At 35.0% G+C, this 20,064-nt stretch overlaps 1 protein-coding gene across 5 annotated transcripts in view; it reads left to right on the forward strand.

The window, feature by feature from the left end:
- Window positions 1-20,064, forward strand: part of BBS9 (Bardet-Biedl syndrome 9) — a 301,889-nt gene that overhangs the window by 115,942 nt on the left and 165,883 nt on the right. For all 5 annotated transcript variants that reach the window (XM_016160080.2, XM_016160100.2, XM_016160068.2 and 2 more), the window contains 6 exons: window positions 380-561; window positions 4,892-4,968; window positions 7,793-7,846; window positions 13,050-13,152; window positions 14,667-14,771; window positions 16,770-16,784. In XM_016160080.2, the coding sequence (XP_016015566.2) occupies window positions 380-561; window positions 4,892-4,968; window positions 7,793-7,846; window positions 13,050-13,152; window positions 14,667-14,771; window positions 16,770-16,784 (536 nt within the window). The remainder of the gene's footprint in view (window positions 1-379; window positions 562-4,891; window positions 4,969-7,792; window positions 7,847-13,049; window positions 13,153-14,666; window positions 14,772-16,769; window positions 16,785-20,064) is intronic.

Below are 20,064 nucleotides of genomic sequence, written 5' to 3' on the forward strand. Positions count from 1 at the left end.
ACGGTTATTGTTCATGTGCTTATTATGAATCTGCCAAGTGGGGGCTGGAGCAAGGATTAAAAAATACAGCCCTTGAAAAGCTCTTAAAGCGGGATTTGCCATGTAGTTAGTGCTGCCCCCCCCTAAAGTGGCAGCTATTAGGATAATGGTCAAAGTGTTTTTTTCTTCTGTAATGAATTGTAACATTGGGAATACTTCTATATATGTGTCACGTTTGAAACACTGAATCGAATCTTTGATGTAAAATGTTAGAATTAACTATATTGTATAGTTATTTTCTTAATGGTGTATTGGAGCTGAATTGAATAAAGATGTAGTTGGGCAAGTCTAAATCCATTGAAAATTTTAATTATGTCTCATTTTCTCTTCTTTATTGTAGTGATTTAAAGGGAGTGATAGTCACTCTGAGTGACGATGGTCACTTGCAGTGTTCATACCTAGGGACAGACCCTTCTTTGTTCCAAGCTCCAAAAGTCGAATCTAGAGAACTAAACTATGATGAACTTGATAAGGAATTGAAAGAACTTCAGAAACTCATCAAAGATGTTAACAAATTACAAGGTATTTCATTTGAAGCTTTTTATTATTTGATTTTAGCATTCATCGTAGAGTTCATATTATTTGGTGGATGGATAATGTTTCGTACATATCAGTCACTCTTCTCCCCAGGCTTAATTAAAGTCATTTAATAAACCTGTGTTGCTCTTCAGCACATGAGATCTTTGTGCCTAATTTGCATACTGTAGCTTCTGAAAAACATGTGCTATTTAAGATAATGCTTTTGTTAGTATTTCTTTTTCAGGGATGGTGCTATCTTTTTTTTTTCTTTTTTCTTTAAACTCTAAAAAAGGAATAAAAAGTTTTTGGGGGTAGTGGTTTTAGGCCTTGAGAAGGGCATTAAAGTTTTGAACGGTCATTTACTACTTCTAATATCCCTGAAAAAATTTTAGTTGCTTCTTTGAAAGGAAACCAAAGTAGTACACGAGTTACCACTTTGTTACTAAAAATGTAGTCATTTGCAGCTTAGCAGTATAATTTATGTTTGTAGTTAATTAGCCGTCCAAATGGAGTGTAGCCTGCGGTATGCTGATTTCTAATGACTCAGAGGCTGATGATATTTTCAGTTCCTGAGGTTTGAATAACTCAATATTATCTTACTTTGGGATTCACAGGGGTATAATTTTATTGTAAATTAAAAGGAGAAACAAAACACCAGTCCCACAGTTTGAGTTGGACATGCGAAAAGGATTACTTCAAGTTTCCTTCTCAGGGTCAGGTAAAAGTATTTTTTAATGAGAAAAAATATGGACTATTTTCACATAAAAGAGATATTAAAACAAGTAGAAATAATAAAAGAAGCAGAGCATCAAAAAGAACCAAAACAGCAGAGCCAGTCTTAATCCTGATCCAATCACTCGATGCGATTTATGTATTTTTGAGTCTATATTACCAAGACAGATTTAGAGGAGTTTAGATAATATATTTGAAAGTATGAATATTTAAAAAAAATATTATGCTTTGGCTTTACACATTCTCTTAGAAAGTTTCGAAAGTAAACCAGCGAAACAGGTCTGTTAAGTACCACCAATTAGTTCAAAACCCGTTTGTTTTCATGACCCCCCGCCCCCCATCGAATAGAGAATGGTTAAAATTGGATGTGTCCTTTGCAATATACAAGTTTTCTCCATTTCTGATACTAGTGTTTTGGGATTAATGGAATTATAAGTCTCATTTTGTCATTTAAAAATGTAATTGGGAAGAGTGGCGTATACACGAAACATGAAATTTCCAGAGTTCGTTAAATGGGTTTAATGTGGCTTTTCGTTCCACATTTTGCCTTGAGATTTTGCTCTTTCCATAAACAATGTGCTAATGATATTTTGGTTAACACTTAATCGTGTAAAACATTTCTCAGAAAAATCCCGTATAGCTAAACGTTATTTTTTGGTGGCCATAGTGATGCCCTTGGGCGAGAAGGGTCAGGTTGTTTTACTTGTCATTACCTCGATTCTTCTGTGTAATTTAAAATAACTGCTAATTAAGTCAGGGCTGTGTCCGCAGAAGTGGGTGGAAAGCTCATTGTTTGCACAGCCTCGGAGTCGAGTTAATGTGTGAAGTTCCTTGCCTTTCTATGCAATCATCATTTCGTTTTATTCCTGAAAAAGAAACAGAAAAACTTTTAAAAAGAGAGGCTTTTAAAATGGTTTATTTCTAGATATAGAAAAAAATTCAGTATTCTGCCCTTATAAAACCGTGGTATATTTCTTTATTAAAATACCTGTAATTATATAAAGGGACCAAATCATTTCAGTATAGGGGATTATGAAAAGTGAACTCTGAACTTTTTGATGACCTCATTATTCATGTAAATGCCACTTATTTTAGTATAGTGACTTTAAGTTGCAGAAAAGTTCACAGTATTGTGTGTTCTGTTCAGCACTTACAGCTTTTTTTATTTCTTCAAAGCAAGAGTTGCAGGAAAATTTAAAGCCAGTTTAAAGAGTACATTTTGTTATACACATGGTGTATATTATCTACTGTAATAAAAGTGTTTTTGAACCTCATTTTATGCGTGTAAGTTATATGAGGAATGTATGTTGTAAGCATGAAATTATAGTAATAATTTTTGTATGGCTCATGGATTTTGAAGCTTTTCGTACTCAACTCATTAGTGTAAATCCTGCCAAGCATTTCTGTTACTGGTCGTCAACAGCATCTGTCGGTAGGCACTTTCAAAGATGGAGTTTCCTTATGATTTAGACAGTTGATCATGTTCTCTACTTGGGGCGAAGGAATGGGTATGATATTGAGATAGATTCCCACACATTTGTGCCTTCAGGAAGGGAAGGAGAGCAGTAAGACTTGAGCATTGAATGAAAGTCTGCATTCTATTTGAAATATGTCTAGGATAACTAAGTTGCCATTATCTTTGCATACCAGAAACATTCGTCCTTGGTGACTGCGTTGGAAGATGTGTTGTTTAGGGCTGTTTGGCTGCATGTAACAGACTACAGACTACCCAGATGCGGTGCCTTACACAAGGCAGAGGTTTCTTTCTTTCCCATGGAACAGAAGTCCCGGGACGGGCAGAGCAGGGTTGGCTTGGCAGTTCCACTGTCACCAGGGACTCCGGTTCCTTTCTCCCAGGGTCATCCGTTGGTCCAGGATGGCTTCTGGAACTCCTGCCCTCACATCTGCAGCTGAGTCAGCCCCTGAAGGATCTTTCCTGGAAGCCACACCCTGAGCAGTCTCTGCTCACATCTCGCTGGCCACTCCAAGCTGCAAAAGAGGCTGAGAAGTTCAGTGTTTTAGCTTAGCATTTTGTTGCTGAGAAAAAATTGGGCTCCTTTTAGTAAAGAACTAAGGAATGGTTATCGGGTGGACAGTGAGCAGGCTTTCGGACCCTCACTGAGTTAGGGACATTCCTATTCCAGACACAGCAGTACCGGGGGAATGCCTGAGGGCAGTTGTAGGCGCTGGTCTCTTTCGGAGAGAGCCGAGTCGTGTGGCATCATCCGGGGGCTCTCTGAGTTTTCAGTTAGCGGTCCTGGGTGTGGGAGGTGTTTCCCCTCAGGGTCCCAGGGCCATTTCAGTAGTTCCAGGCATGATGTGCAAACACGATTTCCAGGGAAGAAGGGCGATTGCTCCTAGTCTCCCCTTACATTAGGGAGGATTAGCCTTCCCAGAGCATGCGCCAGCACCCATCACCATGGCCAGCCCTTCTTACCTCACTTCTGCCAGGAGTAAGCCCCGTGCTCACACCGAAAACAGCAAGTGGTCAGGGCAGTGAAATCGCCGTGATTGGATTGGACCGATCCGATGACTTGGAGACGAAGGTGAATGCCTCAGCAGCAAGCAGTAGGGCTCTGCCGCTAAAAAGGAGGGAAGACGGGGATTAGGTGGGCAGCCAGCAGTCTGTTACATGTACGTGTGTGTGTGCGCATGCATGTGTGCGTACGTACACGTCGGTATTGCATAAATGTTGTTTATGTTTCTTGCTTGTTTAGGATCTCTGTCACTTGTTCATGATATCTCGTTATGTATTATACACATTTGTTAAATCGTGAAATTTTAAGTTGTGAAAATAAGATGAGTATGGTGCAAATGCATCAGACGGCCCCACAAGGGTGACCCCGGCTCTTAGTTCCACTAGATTACTTAAAGGTAACCTTTATCGAGAGTTTTTGTGTATAAGAACATTATCGTGTTCATGTAATTGTGTTTACACAAATATTTGTATATTAGACACATTAACTCTGTCTTTCTTGCTTTTTTAGTTAATAGGAATATTATGGATTTCTTTTCGTATTAGTACGTAAAGATAAACAGCACTCTTATTTATAGCTTTGGCCTTTGAACCATTGCATAGCATGGATATATCATAATTTATTTAACCATTTCCCTATTACTAGAAATGTAGAGGTTTAGGTTGTTTTTGTTTTTAATAACTACCAGTAACAGAGAACCTTCTTGAGCATGTCTCTGTGTTGAATACACCTATCAAAATGTAAAATATACATACCTTGTGACCTAATAATTCTACTCCCAAGTAGTAGAATTACTCGACTTCAAAAGTAATTACCCTCAAATCGACTTATCTTCAAAAGAATTGTACTAATTTGGGCTTCTACCAGAAAGTAGCTAAGGAGAGGGCATTGAAATTCCCAGTGCCGGTTGGTCAGCTAATATTTTTGGAGAGACAGTTTTTCTTTAAAATATGTAGAAGGGGAAGACTTAGCGTCAAGCTTCTAATTCTGAAATGCATTAGTTTTTTCAGCTTATGAGTATGTTTATAGGTTTTTATTTTTTAAATATAGTACAGATAAACCCTTAGAAACTACATATAGCAGGTTTTACTTTATGATTAATATTATTTTATTTTAAATTACAGGTGTTTGGCCCATGACTGAGAAAGAAGATGACTTGAAAGTTTCTGCCTTGGTTTCTTCTAACTTCGATTCCGTGTCTGTAGGTGTATTTGCAGACTTTAAAAGGGCTTGTGATAGTGACCGGCTCTGATGAATTTGGATCAAAATGTATTGATTTAAATTATGGGCCTCCAAGTAGAAATTTTAGGGAGGATAACAACTTTTAATCTTTGTTATTTTCTAGGAAAACAAAACAAAACATGTCTAGCCTCTTAGTTTAGTAAGGAGTTCCTTAGCCAGATTTCAGTCTTAAAAAGTGAGGACGAGGGGAAATTAGAAGGAGTTCTTGCCATTATTCTGAAACTATCTTTTTAAAAATTTTAACTTTTTCAGTACTGGAATATTGAGATAATCATAATCTAGATGAATAACACTGACCCCATAAGATTTTTGTCAAAGTTTCAATGAGGTAATGTTTATGAAAGGCCTACCTCAGAATTTTGTAGTTTACAGTCTTTAATACATTATGGCGGCTTTAATGGACAGGGGTTAATTTAAGAGTAAACGGTTGGGCCAGGAATTGTTTTTCCCCCCATTTCTACCTATATAAACCAGGGCAAGATATTTAATTTTTCTTAGTCTTAATTTCCTCATCTGTGAAGTGGGAATTATAATAGAATATGCTTTGTTGAATTGTTATGATAACTAACCATCGCCGCCACCACCGCTTACATTCCACGACTTGTCTTGTTCACTGTCATATCCTAGAGCCTGTCACATAGGGTCTCAATACGTATGAATGAATGAATAAAGCTGAGAAACACAAAGGTTGAAAGGGGACTGTCCTTTGTTATGTCACCCCGTTTCCTTGTTTGGTATTCCATAAGCACATGTTAGATTATGATTTGTTAGGTTCTACTGCCTGCTGTTTGGGCAAAATCTGTCATTTATCTATATGTATACCAAAAGTTGATCAGTTTAGATAAATGATCAAATGCACTGATTTAACTGTATTTGGAGTTCAGGTCATATAATTTTGTCTGGGAAATGACTTCAGTGTCTAGGTATTAGAGCATAATATAGTAAGTAGTTGCCACAAATTTTCAAAGATTAATCTTAGTAAAATCAACCAATCCAAGTTGTGATAAAAATCACGTTCACATTGCCATAGTAGAGTAAGTTGGGTACACTTAAAAAAATAGGACTATATATGAAAGAAACATTCACCCAGCTGAGTCACATAGTAGAGCCACTGTTTTCAACACTGGGCATTCAGCACACACCATTCCTCACTCTACCTGAAGGGTGTAGTCTGAGTGGAACATTTCTGCTTAGTTAGCTGACAAATGTACCCACATTTTCTTGCCTTGGGAATGATTCTTTTTTTCCTTTGGGCAACTTATATGATTTTTTCTAAGTTCTCTTAAACATAAGCTATTCGGAATGAGGAATTCTCTTTCTGTTCTTTAGCAACTTTTGATCTTTGTAGGAAAAGGCCTTATGCAATAGCACCACATTATAATGTATATTTTCCTGTTGGCAGCCTGGAGTGCTATTTTCTCTTAACTAGGTGTCTCTTTCCAGCTTCATTTCCCTGTCTTACTATTTTTTTTCCTTCTTAAGAGATTCTTGAGAGTATCATATTCATTCCATTGGAAAACATTAGCCCAATGAATCATGTGGCCGTGGTGCTATGATGTCTTTGTATAGCAATTTCTCTCTGGCTATAATTTTATTTCCCAAAGGACTACTGTCCTTGAAGTATGTATAGGTGTTTAGACAAAGGATTGAAAAGAACAGAGAAGGGGAGGTATTAGTTCCTTTTCTAGATCTGCAGACAGCTAAATGTAAAACATTTCCTGGATTTTAGGTAATACAAGAGCAAACCTGGCTTAATATTTTATTTCAAGTCATTAATATGAAAGCACCCATCTGAAAAACATATAATTTATATTAGAACAGAATCTTTCAATAGAGGAGACAAGCATTGCTATCCTATCTTCTTGATTGAGAAGTCGGATCATACATAGTTTCCTGTGCAGTCATAAGTAGAATGTGAATCTCTCAACTCTTAATTGTGCTATTCCCATTACATCATAGCAATCCCCATTGCTTAGAAGTGGCTTGAGCTTTCATAGTAAAAAAATTCAAATAGGTGAATTTAAAGCACAATGGGTCTATTCATTGGTTAGATGGAGATTTTAGGATCTTAATTGTTCCCCAGGAATTCATATGGGTATTATTAGAAAATATGTTACCCCTCGGTCTTATTCTGTCATAGAGTAAACTTTTTTCCCTCTCAATCTACCACTCTAAAATGTAAGTTACTAATGATCAGGAAATGTTTGCTCTGAATTTTTTAAGAGGTAGAACCAGGTAACCCAGGCTGATACTCAAAGAGTGAACTAGTTTATGATATGAAAAAACACATCATACTCCTACTTTTTATGTCATTAGTTACATGTACTGTGTGTGTGTGTGTGTGTGTATATATATATGCATATTATTAATCAGAATAAAACATACCTTTGACAAGTTAAAAATACAAGAGCCTAAAAGAATGGCATGATATTTATCTGCTAGAAATATAAGGAGGCCTTCTTCTATATAATATAAAGAATGAGTGAATGGAATTAATTAATTTCAGCATTTAAATAAATTTGGCAGTAGTTTGATAATAAAATATGTGACCTTTAATTTTTTTTTTTTAGGGGAGGGATTAGTCTTTGTATATTAGCTCATGCATGACTTTCCAGATGAAGTTGTCCAAAAAGCCATATTGACTCTTTTAGTCTGTCAGTAGAGTGATAACTCTTTTATATAGTTAGCTCCCTGTTTCGGTGGTGAAAAGTATATATTGCACCCGTTGTGTTCACTTATTGATGTGTAATATTGAAACCATTCTTTTCTTCCTTTCCTTACAGCAAGCTCCTGATGCTGAAGTGGGAGCTGACCTGGTCCCTTCAGTCACAGTGAAGGTATTGTACCATGGCTCTAAACTGTAATGCGCAGACAGTATTCTACATGCGATCACATTTGTCACTCTTGTCATCCTATAAATAGATTATGGAAATGTAAAACAAACACTTGAAATTTGTATAATTTCCCCAGCTTGGGTGGTGAATAGATAACCTTCATTGTTTTCTATAAATATAAGTGCATTTACAGCAATATATATATAATACAAACAATTGTTATGACTGATCCTTACCATTATTTAAATGTGTTGTATGATTCAGAGTTTTTTCTAGAAACAAAATTAACATTTGAAATATGCTAAAGGAATTGTGTCACCACCCTAGACCAGCCGGTGTCATAGTAGACCAGCCGGTTGATTGAAATATTATATATATATATTATATATATATGATGGGAATTTTATATATTTTTATATATACGAATTACATGAATGCTAGTAAAATCTTCCATATATGATTGCATGTATGTTTGAAAAGAATTCCCAGTCATCTATCTGCCATAATATTAGCTTTAAATGGGTATATTCATAGCAAGAACATTTTAAACGAAGAAGCCACAAAGTTGAGTAGAGACAAATTGATAGTCCTAAAAAAAATAGAATATGAAGGATGTGGTTTTGGTTAAGATTTTTCATCCGTTATTGTAGAATTTTAGAACTAGAATTCAAATGTAGAACCCTCTTAAGGCTTTTAGATTAAAGTGTGGTAATCAGTCAGCACATTATTAAGCTGAAAATATTTATCACTACCCAGACCTTGGAGCCAGGGAAAGTTGTGGATCTTGGCGATTCCCTTCGTCAAAACTTGGATAGGGCTTTATATTTTCTTAGATTATGGGTTGCTGTCCTTGGAGGAGCTTGACAGGGTACCAGGCTTTACCAATTGTGTTCGCTTACACTGGGCCCAGCGGGTGGCCCAAGTGTGGGGATCTTTGGTAGAAGTTGAAGGGAGCCCAATCTTTTAACAGTTTCCTAAGCTAATTTTTTTGGATTCTTGCCACTGGAAACAAGGGTGGTCTTTCCCCAGTCTCCCTCCCCCCCTGTGCAATCAAAGGCTCTATCTCATTAATACTTCTGAGTCTGGAAAAGCATTAGTGGCAAGAAATCAAACACTTAAGGAAAAAAAACCCTGCAAAGTTCCAGGAATGATCTATAGATTTTTGTGTGGGGAAACCTTTTTTCTATCTACCTACTGATAGTGTTCAGATACATACACATAATAATTCAGGAGCACACTATAAATTGCAAAAAAAAAAAAAAAAGTCTTGTGTCTAAACCAGATAACGTTGCTCATGCTAATTTTTTCCCCAGCAACTACTGATTGCTACAAGTAAACACACCTTTCTCTCCCATGCGGTTCTTAGGCTTTCCTGTGTAATAGCCACCTCAGAATGATGGCATGGGACTACTGGAAAATTCTCCTTCTTTAGTGAATTTACTACATTTGAGAATGACTAAGTCACTACTCTCTTCCTTACGGCCACTATGAGAGCATGGGAAAGCGCGCAGCACACAAAGGTTGCTCGCCATCAGCTGGACTTCCCCAGCAGACACAACAGCTTCCTGATTCTGTCTGACAGTTTCTATACAAATTTCTGCTATAAATCTCTCCTTATAGCCTTTTATAACAACAGCAGCCAAGATATATAACCATGCAAGTTTCCATCATAATAAATCCTGTTAATTGAGAAAAGTTTTCCATCCGTTGGAAGTGAATGAAGATACAGCTACCTTGAGTATGTGTGCATGATGCGTAACCATCTATTCCAGGCAGCTCGGAGAGAGGTGGCTCATACCTGGCCTTTGGAGTCATATTTATATATCTAGGACAAAAAATTTGGTATTATATTTCCTAGGAATCATATTTCATTTTGTTAGAAGTGGAAAATAGCATGGAAAATTCTTGTATTAATGTTTTATATTTTCCCTTAATATTCTATAATTATTTTTCTCTTAAAATATGAGGTTTATGATCTAGCCAAGTCTTTAACTCTTTTTTTGGCTCAGACACAGCTCTTCTTTGTTACTGTAGCTATTTTCGTCACACATCCCCTTGATTCGCTTTTGAAAGTGCCTAGCCCATTGTTGGGGTTCAGCAAACCCACGTATGAGAGCTGTCATGATCGTGCGCGTTAAACCAAATGCAGACACTTCTTGTGACAGCGTGAAATTGTGCAATCTTTGTCTAACAACGCATTGTTATGCCAGGCAGAGTCAGAAGGTCTGCTCTCTCACAAACAGCTCATTACTACTTTAAGGATTTTTAATTTTCACTTTTAAAACTAAGTTTTCAACTCTCTTGCACATATTGGCTTGATAGTGTTGGCTGTTTATTTAGCTTCTCCGAAGCTCTGTTTTTAAACTGTAAAATGAGGATTCTTTTTCATTTACAGAATTGTTTTGAGGCTTGACCACAGCTGATTAAGAGCATGGGCTTTGGATTCTGTCAGAGGTTAACTTGTGGTTCTTGCACTTATAAACAGAGTGGCCCTGGGCAAATTATTTAGCCTCTCTGAGCCACAGTTTTCTATAAAATGGTATATAGTAATAGTAGCCGTTTCGCCATGATGTACATATTAAATGAGATAATACACATAAATAATTTATCACCATGAGTCTATGAATATAGAAAGGTGCTAATGGTTATTATCATTAATATTACTTAATTTTAAAATATATAGACTAGCATTATTATTAATAGAAAATTATTTAAACTGTGTTCTTTTTATTTAGTGGACTGGCTCTTTGAAAGGTGCTGCCTGTGGTGCATACGTAGTTTCTTCTTCCCTTAATTAGCATCAGGATTTTACTCAGAAGGTGTTATGTTCTTTATAGTGGTCAGACATCATTAAGGGAGCTTCGTTTGTGGTGTGCAGATTCCCCTCATGTATTCCCAGGGCCCATAAAGGAAAAACTGAGGATTAATTGTTCATCTGCTGTGTTTATTATTTATTTGCATCAGTAGTTGTCTTTTAAAAATTTTACTTTGCAAGTAACAAATTCTTTTTATTTATTTTTAAGTTTTACAGAATGCCCACATCATTTAAAATTAAGACAAGACATTTACTGAATAATTATGTGTCTATGTTTGCGGGCCAGTTGAATATGTCTGTCCATTATTTCTATATAATATGTATGTACATTTATAATTAAGGAATAGATGATACATGCCTTTTACTTAAGAGAAAATTCAAAACAACTTTTCTTATAAATAAGCATGCCCTTGTGGTATTTCAGTTAATAATGAAATGTATCTGTCTCGTATGCTAGAGTCTGGTAACTAGGCTGAACTCGTCCATCGCAAAGGTGCCAGACAGAGGATTCTTAACATAGGTGTTGCCCAGGAGGTATAAAAAAATTACCAGTACTCAGGTCTACTGTGATAAGTCCGGCCTACCACAAAGGCTGGGACTTTTAGGAGACAAAATCCAAAGAGAGGACTTGTCCAAAGGAAGCCAGGTCATTAAGCTTTTTCGATGACAGCCTGAAGGTGATGACCCGTATCACTGGCCCAGTAAAGATCATTGGGCCTGATGGTTTCCACAGGGGGAGTGAGAGAAGTCCTGACCTTCTCTACCCGGCCCCTCCCTACTTTCCAGGTGGACTGTTACTCCAGAGTTCTTAGTTATTGATTCTAATTGGAGCAGGAAGGTTTCCTCAGCATCATCCAGCAAGAGTGCAAGTTTGGAAATGCAGCCGGCTTAGAGACGCAGCAGTGAATATTGCCATTCTTTGATATTTTCTTAATTAGTTATGTCAGATATTTTAGAAAGAAATTTGGATGAAAATGTAGTGCCGTGATATGTATCTAGACTAGGAAATATCTACCTAATAAGGAAATCTTTAGAGAAAAATTAACTCGTACAAAAGATAATGTACTGATACTGTATAAGATAATGACGATGCCGTATCTATACATGAAAAGAGGAATGAACACATATTAAATTATCTTATGATGTAATTACCAGCCATTGAGGGCAGATTTTTTCTGTTTTTAATAGAAAATTCTTTAATTAAAAAATTTTAATTTAATTAAAAACTTTAAAAATTTTTAGTAGTTAACATACAATGTTATATTAGTTTCAGGTGTCTACATGGTGATTAGACATTTGTGTAACTTATTAAGTGATCACCCTGATAAAGATAGAACATTATTAATAGCTTTTTAAAGATATAATTCACATCACATATCATATAATTGACTCATTCAAAGTGTGTAATTCAACGATTTTTAGTATGTTTGCAGAGTTGTGGAACCATCACCACGATTTAATTTCAGAACATTTTCTTCCCTTCTAAAAACAGCCCCATGCCCATTAGTCGTCACTTCCTGTTCCCTTCCCCTCCCCCACTCCCCGCCCTCATTCTCACAGCTGCCATCCCTCAGCAACTATAAATCTGTTTTCTGTCTTTATAGATTTGCTTAATCTGGACATCTTCATGTAAATTGAATCATACATGTGGTTCTTCGTGACTAGCTTCTTTTTACTTAGCATCATGTTTGTAAGGTTTACCCATGTTGTGTATATCAGTACTACATTTCTTTTTATTACCGAAGAGTATTTTGTTATATGGATATATTGTATTTTGTTTATCCATACATCAGTTGATGGATATTTGAGTAGTTTCTATTTTTGACTGTTGTTAATAATACTAGTTTGAACATTGATATACAAGTTTTTGTACATATGAATATGTTCGTATGTTTTCATGTCTCTTGGCATAGAATTATGAGATCCTACGGTAAATTTATGTTTTAATTTTTAACGAAACTATCAAACTGTGGCTGTACCATTTTACATTCCCATCAGCAATATTTGAGGGTTCTAATTTTTCCACATTGTTGCTAATACCAATTTTTGTCTGTCCTTTTGATTATAGCATTTTAGCGGATGCATAATAGTATCTTATTGTGGTTTTCATTTGTATTTCGTAGTGATTAAGATATTGAGCATTTTTTCACGTGCCTTGTGGCTATTCCTATATCTTTGGAGAAAAGTCTTTTCAATTTCTTTGCCCGGCCCCTAGGTGGGTAGGACATTTTAATCTTACTGCCTGTGTTACACGTTATGTTTTGTGATTACTCATTTTTTTCTCAGATGATGTTTTCTAATTATTTGCTAGTGATTTTTCAAGTAGTTATGATATTTTATCAATTTCGATAAAATGTAGTTTTCTATTAAAAACAATTTTTATTTCCTCAGGTCACACTGCAGAATCGAGTGGCGCTGCAAAAAGCCAAGTTATCAGTCTATGTGCAGCCACCTTTAGAACTGACTTGTGATCAATTCACCTTTGACTTTATGGGTAAGTGTTTTCTTTTGGCTTAAAGTCTATCATGGTGTGAAGTTTTTTTTAAATTAAAAATTTTTTTTTTATTATTGTGTTTATTTTATGGCTGTATTTGTTGTGTGAATCACCAGATGGTATATTTCTGAAATCAATGTTTATGTTTTTTGCTTATACATCAAGCATGGACATTCAATGAATGATTGTTGAGGCTGAAGTAATTACAGATTTCCAAGTGCTTTCCTTAACTTGATGGACCTGTAATTGTACTTAAATAGCATAATTTGGAAGGCTTTCTTTATTGGTATTTCTCTAGTGAGCTATTTATTGAATCAGTAGTATTCGAAGAAAGGATATTGACTTTGGAAACTGGCCTGAGTTTGAATCCTGGCCCTGACACTCACTCTATCTATAACCTTGGACAGACTACTTTGCTAATTACTTTGAGCTTCAGTTTTTTTTTTTGTTGTTGTTGTTGTTTTTTTTAATCTGCAGCACGAGGATAATGATATCTTTCTTGTAGGGCTTTCTGAGGATTTAATTAAAAAAATAAATCTATGTAAGATATCTGTAACAGTGCCTAAAATAGTTGGTCGTAAATGGCAACTCTTAGTAAGGATTCTTTGTGTAGAATCTCTTCTCCCCTACCACTTACATCTGAATTATCATTAGTCCTGTTAAAATGGTTTCTGAATTATCTTTCAAGTCTTTTTTCATTCTTTGTTTACTGCCTCTGTCCAGCTGGGGATCCTCTGTCTTATTCATGATGTCAAGAATTTCTCTCTCTTTTTTGCCTTTGTATAACCAACCCTTACCCTAGTGCCTGGCAGATAGTGGTAATTCAATAAATATTCATTGAATGAGTGAAAGAATGGTCGAATGGTTGAAGTAACCTTGTAGGTGACATCCAACCATTGGATTCTCACTTTATTCTCTAATTTTTTCACACTACTTCCAATTTGTCTTTCTAAAACACATTCTGAATGATTCATGTTTCCAGTTAAAAACCTCTTACGGCTCTCCAATGTAGGCTGGAGATGAAAGACATAGATACAAAAGGCTATGCACATAAAAGGCTGTGCACAGTCTGTTACAGCTATAGTTACAGCCATATGCAATCCCACCCCCCCCAACACACCTTGGATTGCCCCTGCCGTTTACGTGCTAGCCATGATAAAGTCCTGTGCTCCACTTCCAAATTCTCTTGCCTTTCCGTGGACTTTTTCTCTGTTCATGCTTCCTGTTTATCCGAGTAAAGAGAAGCAGTGAGGTAGAATGTTGGGCACCCTTGCCCTGGAGTCAGTTCCCAGCTTTGTGTTAGCTCTCTGACCTTGGGCAAGACTCAATCTCTCTGTAGCCAGTTTCCTCATGTAAAAAAAAAAAAAAAGGAGGTTGTTGTGAAGAGTAAGTGGATTAATCTGTATAAAGTGCTTAGGACAGTTGCTGGCATGTCATATATGCCTAATTTTGACTGTTGTTAATAATCATGGTCCAAAATTATGTAACTTATATTACTTTTACATTGCTTACAGCACCAGAGATGACTAAAACAGTCGCCTTTTCTGTTTATCTGAAAGGAAGTTATACACCACCTGAATTGGAAGGGAATGCTGTCGTTTCTTATTCTAGACCAACAGGTAAACAGTTTTTCAGGAATTTCTAAGCCTAATTACTCCTTTAAATTAATGAAGCTATGAGTTAAATGTTTAAGATGGAAAAACACATTTAAAATTATTATTAGATGAAAACATATTCTTTTCAAGTGTTAATTAAATTGTGTGTCAAGTTACTTTTTGTGTTATGAATAATTAGTGATAAAGCTATTTAGCTGATTTCGACGTTTGATTCTACCTTTTCAATTAATACCAAATATGATAAATTTTAATCCCACTGGAAGAATGGAATCTAGTCAGACTTCATTTATTTGAATTAAATAGAAAAGTCCAGTCCTAATTAGTGGAAAAGACTATTATGGATTATTCTATAACATTAAGGCAGTATTCAGAGTTTTAGATACTGTTTTAGTGACTTAATAAAACTCTTTAGTATCTTACATGTTAAAATATTTAAGGACAGATGTACTAAAATTTGATATGTATTTTTCCAAGAAATTCTTTTTAGATTAAAAGGTTATCTTTAATTGAGATTCAATTTTAAGTTTTAATTGGGTCCAATTTTATAGTTTTTTTCCTCTGTACAGTGAATTTTCCATAGTAAAGTTTGACAATTAGATAAAAATAGTCATTGCTTTCAAAAAAGGTTTAAATGTAGCATAACCGATAATAGAGTACTTCAGCAATGTTGCATTTTGTGTTTTTTAACCATTTCTATATAGTTTTCTTAGTTTTTCCCTCCTTGATGTCCACTTTGCTTATTTAGCAGTGTTTTTCATAACTAGTTTTTATTTTGTCTAAGTGAATTTTCTGGCTTGTGCATTAGCAACTCTGCTCTGAGATGATTTAGTACATGTTTTTAAAATCAGTTTCTTCTACTTTAAGTAATTTTGCTTAAAGTTGTTGAAAAAAATTCATTTTTAGCCAGAAATGACCCCTTTAACCATTTACCTGTATTTTTAAAATTTGGGGTTATGTAAATATTTTATGTTTAAACGACTTTGAGAAAGTTGGCTTCAGAAAGAAATATGAAACTTCCATAAGGGAGCAAGGAATGAAGGACTTTCTAGTGGGATATTTCTAAAAAGAACATTGCAATTTTCAACGTTATTTTAATTTTGAGCTGTGAAATATTTGGCTAAAATCTCTAGATCACTTATCATTAATTGAGAATCTCAATAATCATAAGCATTCTTATACTTTTTACCCTTGTTTTACTTTGAATATGCAGTTATAGAGACTATTGATGCCCTAATTCAACTTGTTATTTCATTCATTTTCAAGGAAAAGTAGTGACACTGGTTGAAAAGAAATTTAAAATAAAGAAATGAGTTACATAGCAAATGGACAAAATGCTTAAAAATGCATCATAAAGGTGTGAAATCAGTCTGTGTAGCTATTGTTGCATAGCCCATGTTTGATCATTATGCTTTTCTATAGATAGAATTTAAAAGATTATGAATTATTTCCATACCAAAGAGGATAGGCATTAATTGGCTGAAAGTTAATTATAAATTAAAGTTAAAAAAAAGTCTGTGAAAGTTAAAAGAATACCAAGACAAGCCAAAAAAAAAAAAAAAAAAAACTAAGTCATTACTCCATAGTATCTAGTGACTGAAATTATAAGCAAAATTAACTGGAAATGTTAATATTATTGTGCTTTTCACTTAACTTGTTATCCCAGAAATTCATTTAATGTTCTTGGTGTCATGTCTGGTTTGCTCTTTAGCGAGGTCACATATCTTTACCTCTTTTTGCCACATTTATACTGGAATAACAGTCTCATGGACTCCGAGAATGGAGGCACAGATATGTTGTTAGATTTCATTTATTCGTGTTTTACTCTATATTGTGGATCGAGTTAACTCATTTTTATTGGAGAACCATTTATCAGTCAGCATCTCGAAAATTTTAATTTATATTTTAAAGCAGATGTGTATTAGATTTGTGTTGTAATTTTACCACAGATAATTTATTGTGTTCTTTCTCCCTACCCCTTTTTGCATCACCTCTGACGGATAGATCGCAATCCTGATGGTAAGTGAGAAGATAATTTAGAACAAAATGTATTTCACAACTGAAATCTGATCAATGAATTGAATTAAGTCTTTTTATGGACTTCTATTTTAACTGTAGAAACCTCTTTTAGGATGATTTGATTCCTTGATCTGGCTATGGAGAGTATAGTAGTTGTTTCTTCTTACAGAAACTTGTCATTCATCATTAGTTGTTTCAGAGTCATGAGAAAGAATGAAGTTCCATGACTCTTGAAGAAATCAAAGGTGTCATTGACAATATATTTCTGTAAATTATTGGTGATTTACCTGTATGCTTTGTTATCTTATTTTACTAAAATAAAGAGGAAGGGAAAAAAAAAGGTATTTGTCACTGAATTCTAAATGTCTGTTTCTATGTGCCTTAACAGATCCACCTCTTGTCTGATCAGAATGCCATGAGTACATATTCCGAAGGCCCATTCCTCCTCTTGTTTAGAATTTGTGGGGGAATGTCATCAAGGGTCTGAACCCTTGAACTTGCCTGGATCAGTGTTCTTGCTCATTTTGTTTTCTTCAAATCCTTTGTTATGGCTCTATTATAATACTTCTGAAAATATGAATTTCATTAAGTTTGTTCCTTAGTTTCTCCTAGTAGATTTTGAGCTCTTTGAGAGCAGGGTTCTCATCTTTGAATTACGCGGTATCAGGGTACATTGTAGGTGCTTTGAAGGAACCTCCTATTTTGATCCTTTTTTCTCCTAGGCACAGACTAAATGTGATGGTTTATCTAGTTTATTAGCTATCGTAAGATAAAAATGAGATAATATTAACCGGTAATAATTAAATAAAATACTGAAAATAATGACAATATATACTCATCCAGTTTTAGCGATGCTAAAAGGTGAGTTGCACAGTATCTGGGAGGTAAAAGTAAGCTTATATGAGAGGTATTTTAACATAAGTATATGTTTAGCTTAACATAAAGCATATTTGTCAAATTAGAATTTCAAAATAACCTATTATTAATAATGAATATTTATATTTTACTTGGCAAGACTACATGTTACTTATAAGATTTTGCATTTAACTTTTGTAAATTACCATATTATTATTTAAGTGACTTCTTTTAAGTTTTCAAAAAATTAGTAAAGGTATTATTGAAAGAAATTTATTCCCTCATTCCGTAAATTCAGCCCGACCATGAGAAAACACAATATGTGAAAATTTTAGTATTTGAATATAAAGCTGAAGCTGATTTTGATAATCTCTTATGAGATGCTTTAAAATTATAATTAAGCTTTAGGGAGTAGAGTTGAAATAGTCACCTTCATCTAGCAGGCAAGAAAATATGTTGCCACTTAGCTCTAACTTTCCACACAAGGCTTCACATTTCAAAGACCGGTCCATTTTATTGGCCTGATCTGTTCTGCCTGTATTACCGATAAGCAGTCTTGCTTTTTACATGTGGAAAGAGAGAAGCAAATGAGGTTTTATGTCGTCCCGTAAGAGTTAGTCTCCATTATTTCTGCATTACAGTTACATGACATGGCAGTGTAAAACATGAGTGCAGATGGAGCACAGTACGTAGCCAGACATAACAGGAAGGGATCAAGGAAGTTCTGGCTACCAGACACTGCTACTGCTTTGGGTTCCTTGTTTTCAGTATGAAATGACTCTAGCAGGCCCCAGGAAAGAGTTCTAAAGGCATTATATAGATGTGTTATACATATGTGTGTGTGTGTATATATATACATCACAGTTGAATTCAACTGTGAGATATATATGTTCTTTTCACTCTCTTTTTTTAAAGCACATTTTGGCTTCCCTGTTGACAGTGATACTGGGCTCTTGGGTGTGCCAGGTGTAATTGGAATTCTCTTCCTGGAAAAATTGTTCTGTCAGGAGCAGTTTTGATGTGAATTTTCTGAGTGTTAAATAATGTTGTGATTAATTGCACCATGGTAGTTGCGACTGTTCATTTCCTCTCGTAGGCTAGAAAGGAAAGTGTTTGAAGGAGAAGTGATTATATTTGGTAAAAAACTATGGCACAAAGTCAGTCTGATGAAGGAGTAGGCCGATATTTGAATATTATAAATGACCAAATTTTTCTTTTCTCTCAGCATAACACTCAGAGTTAAATAAACCAGATTTAAAGACCGTTTGCCAACTACACAGAGAAAATATTGCTGATGGTATGCAGTTAGGACTAATTAGGTCCTACTTTCAACTGAGCTGAAATTTAGTTGAAAAATCTTCAAATACATCTAATTCTTTCCTTCAATATTACAGATACATATACCTCTATGTTGTCTCTGGCTTTAGGTTCTTAAATATGATCATAGTTTGAAGAGTAATTGGTAGCCAAATTTACATTTCAAGTTTCTCAAGAAAATATAAATCACAGTAGCAATGTGCCTGTGATAAACCCCATGTCTAAAGACTAGTAATTGTATATTGGCATTGTGATTTTTGTTTTTAAAGATACGGTTTCCTTAAACTGGTTTCTAAAGGACTTCTTATTCTTTTTTTCCCCAAATGGTAAAACTTTTCAGGCTGCTATCATTTAAAAAATAGCCATAATCATTTCATTAAGTATGAGTATCATCATTTTTCAAAGTAATGTTTTCCAAATGTCTGTGGAGCAGGTTTATAATTCCTTGAGAGAAAAGACATTCTGGTGGGGTTCTCCAAATCATAGCAATGACAGACCATTGCCCCGATGTCTGATGATGTTGTTAACTGACCGGGCTGAACTGTGAATTGAGGTGTGGTGTATTTTCCTTCCCGGGTTTATTAGAGCTTGCAATCCATTTATTTTAATTCCTGAAAACATGTATTGCCCACTAGTTTCTTTAGCTCTAGGTTCTTGGTAATTTAGTAATAATCTTCAAATATGTAGACTCAGTAACATAAGGCTAATGTTGTTGATCATGATTAATTATTATTATTATTATTTTTTTTACCACAGATTCATCAGTACCGGTCCAAGTGAAATAGTTAACAGTGTTAGCAGTATAATTTTAGAAGAACATTTACAGTCAAATTATTTATGAACAATTATCTCAGACTTTAGTTCAAAGTATACAGAAGATAGTTTCTTTTTGTGCATATGTGGAATTATCAGAAGATGAAAAATTTTTCTCACTGTTTTATTCATTAGAAATAAAAGAAATGGAAATAGGTTTCGGTTTCCTTATTCTTTCCAGACTACATCCATTAATTGAGGCTGTAATTTATATATTGTCGAGCAGCGGTCCCCAACCTTTCTGGCAGCAGGGACCGGTGCTCCTATGAGAATCTAATGCCTGATGACCTCAGGT

Source organism: Rousettus aegyptiacus, unplaced genomic scaffold (assembly GCF_014176215.1).
Source record: "Rousettus aegyptiacus isolate mRouAeg1 unplaced genomic scaffold, mRouAeg1.p scaffold_m13_p_13, whole genome shotgun sequence".
Taxonomy (NCBI): Eukaryota; Metazoa; Chordata; class Mammalia; order Chiroptera; family Pteropodidae; genus Rousettus; species Rousettus aegyptiacus.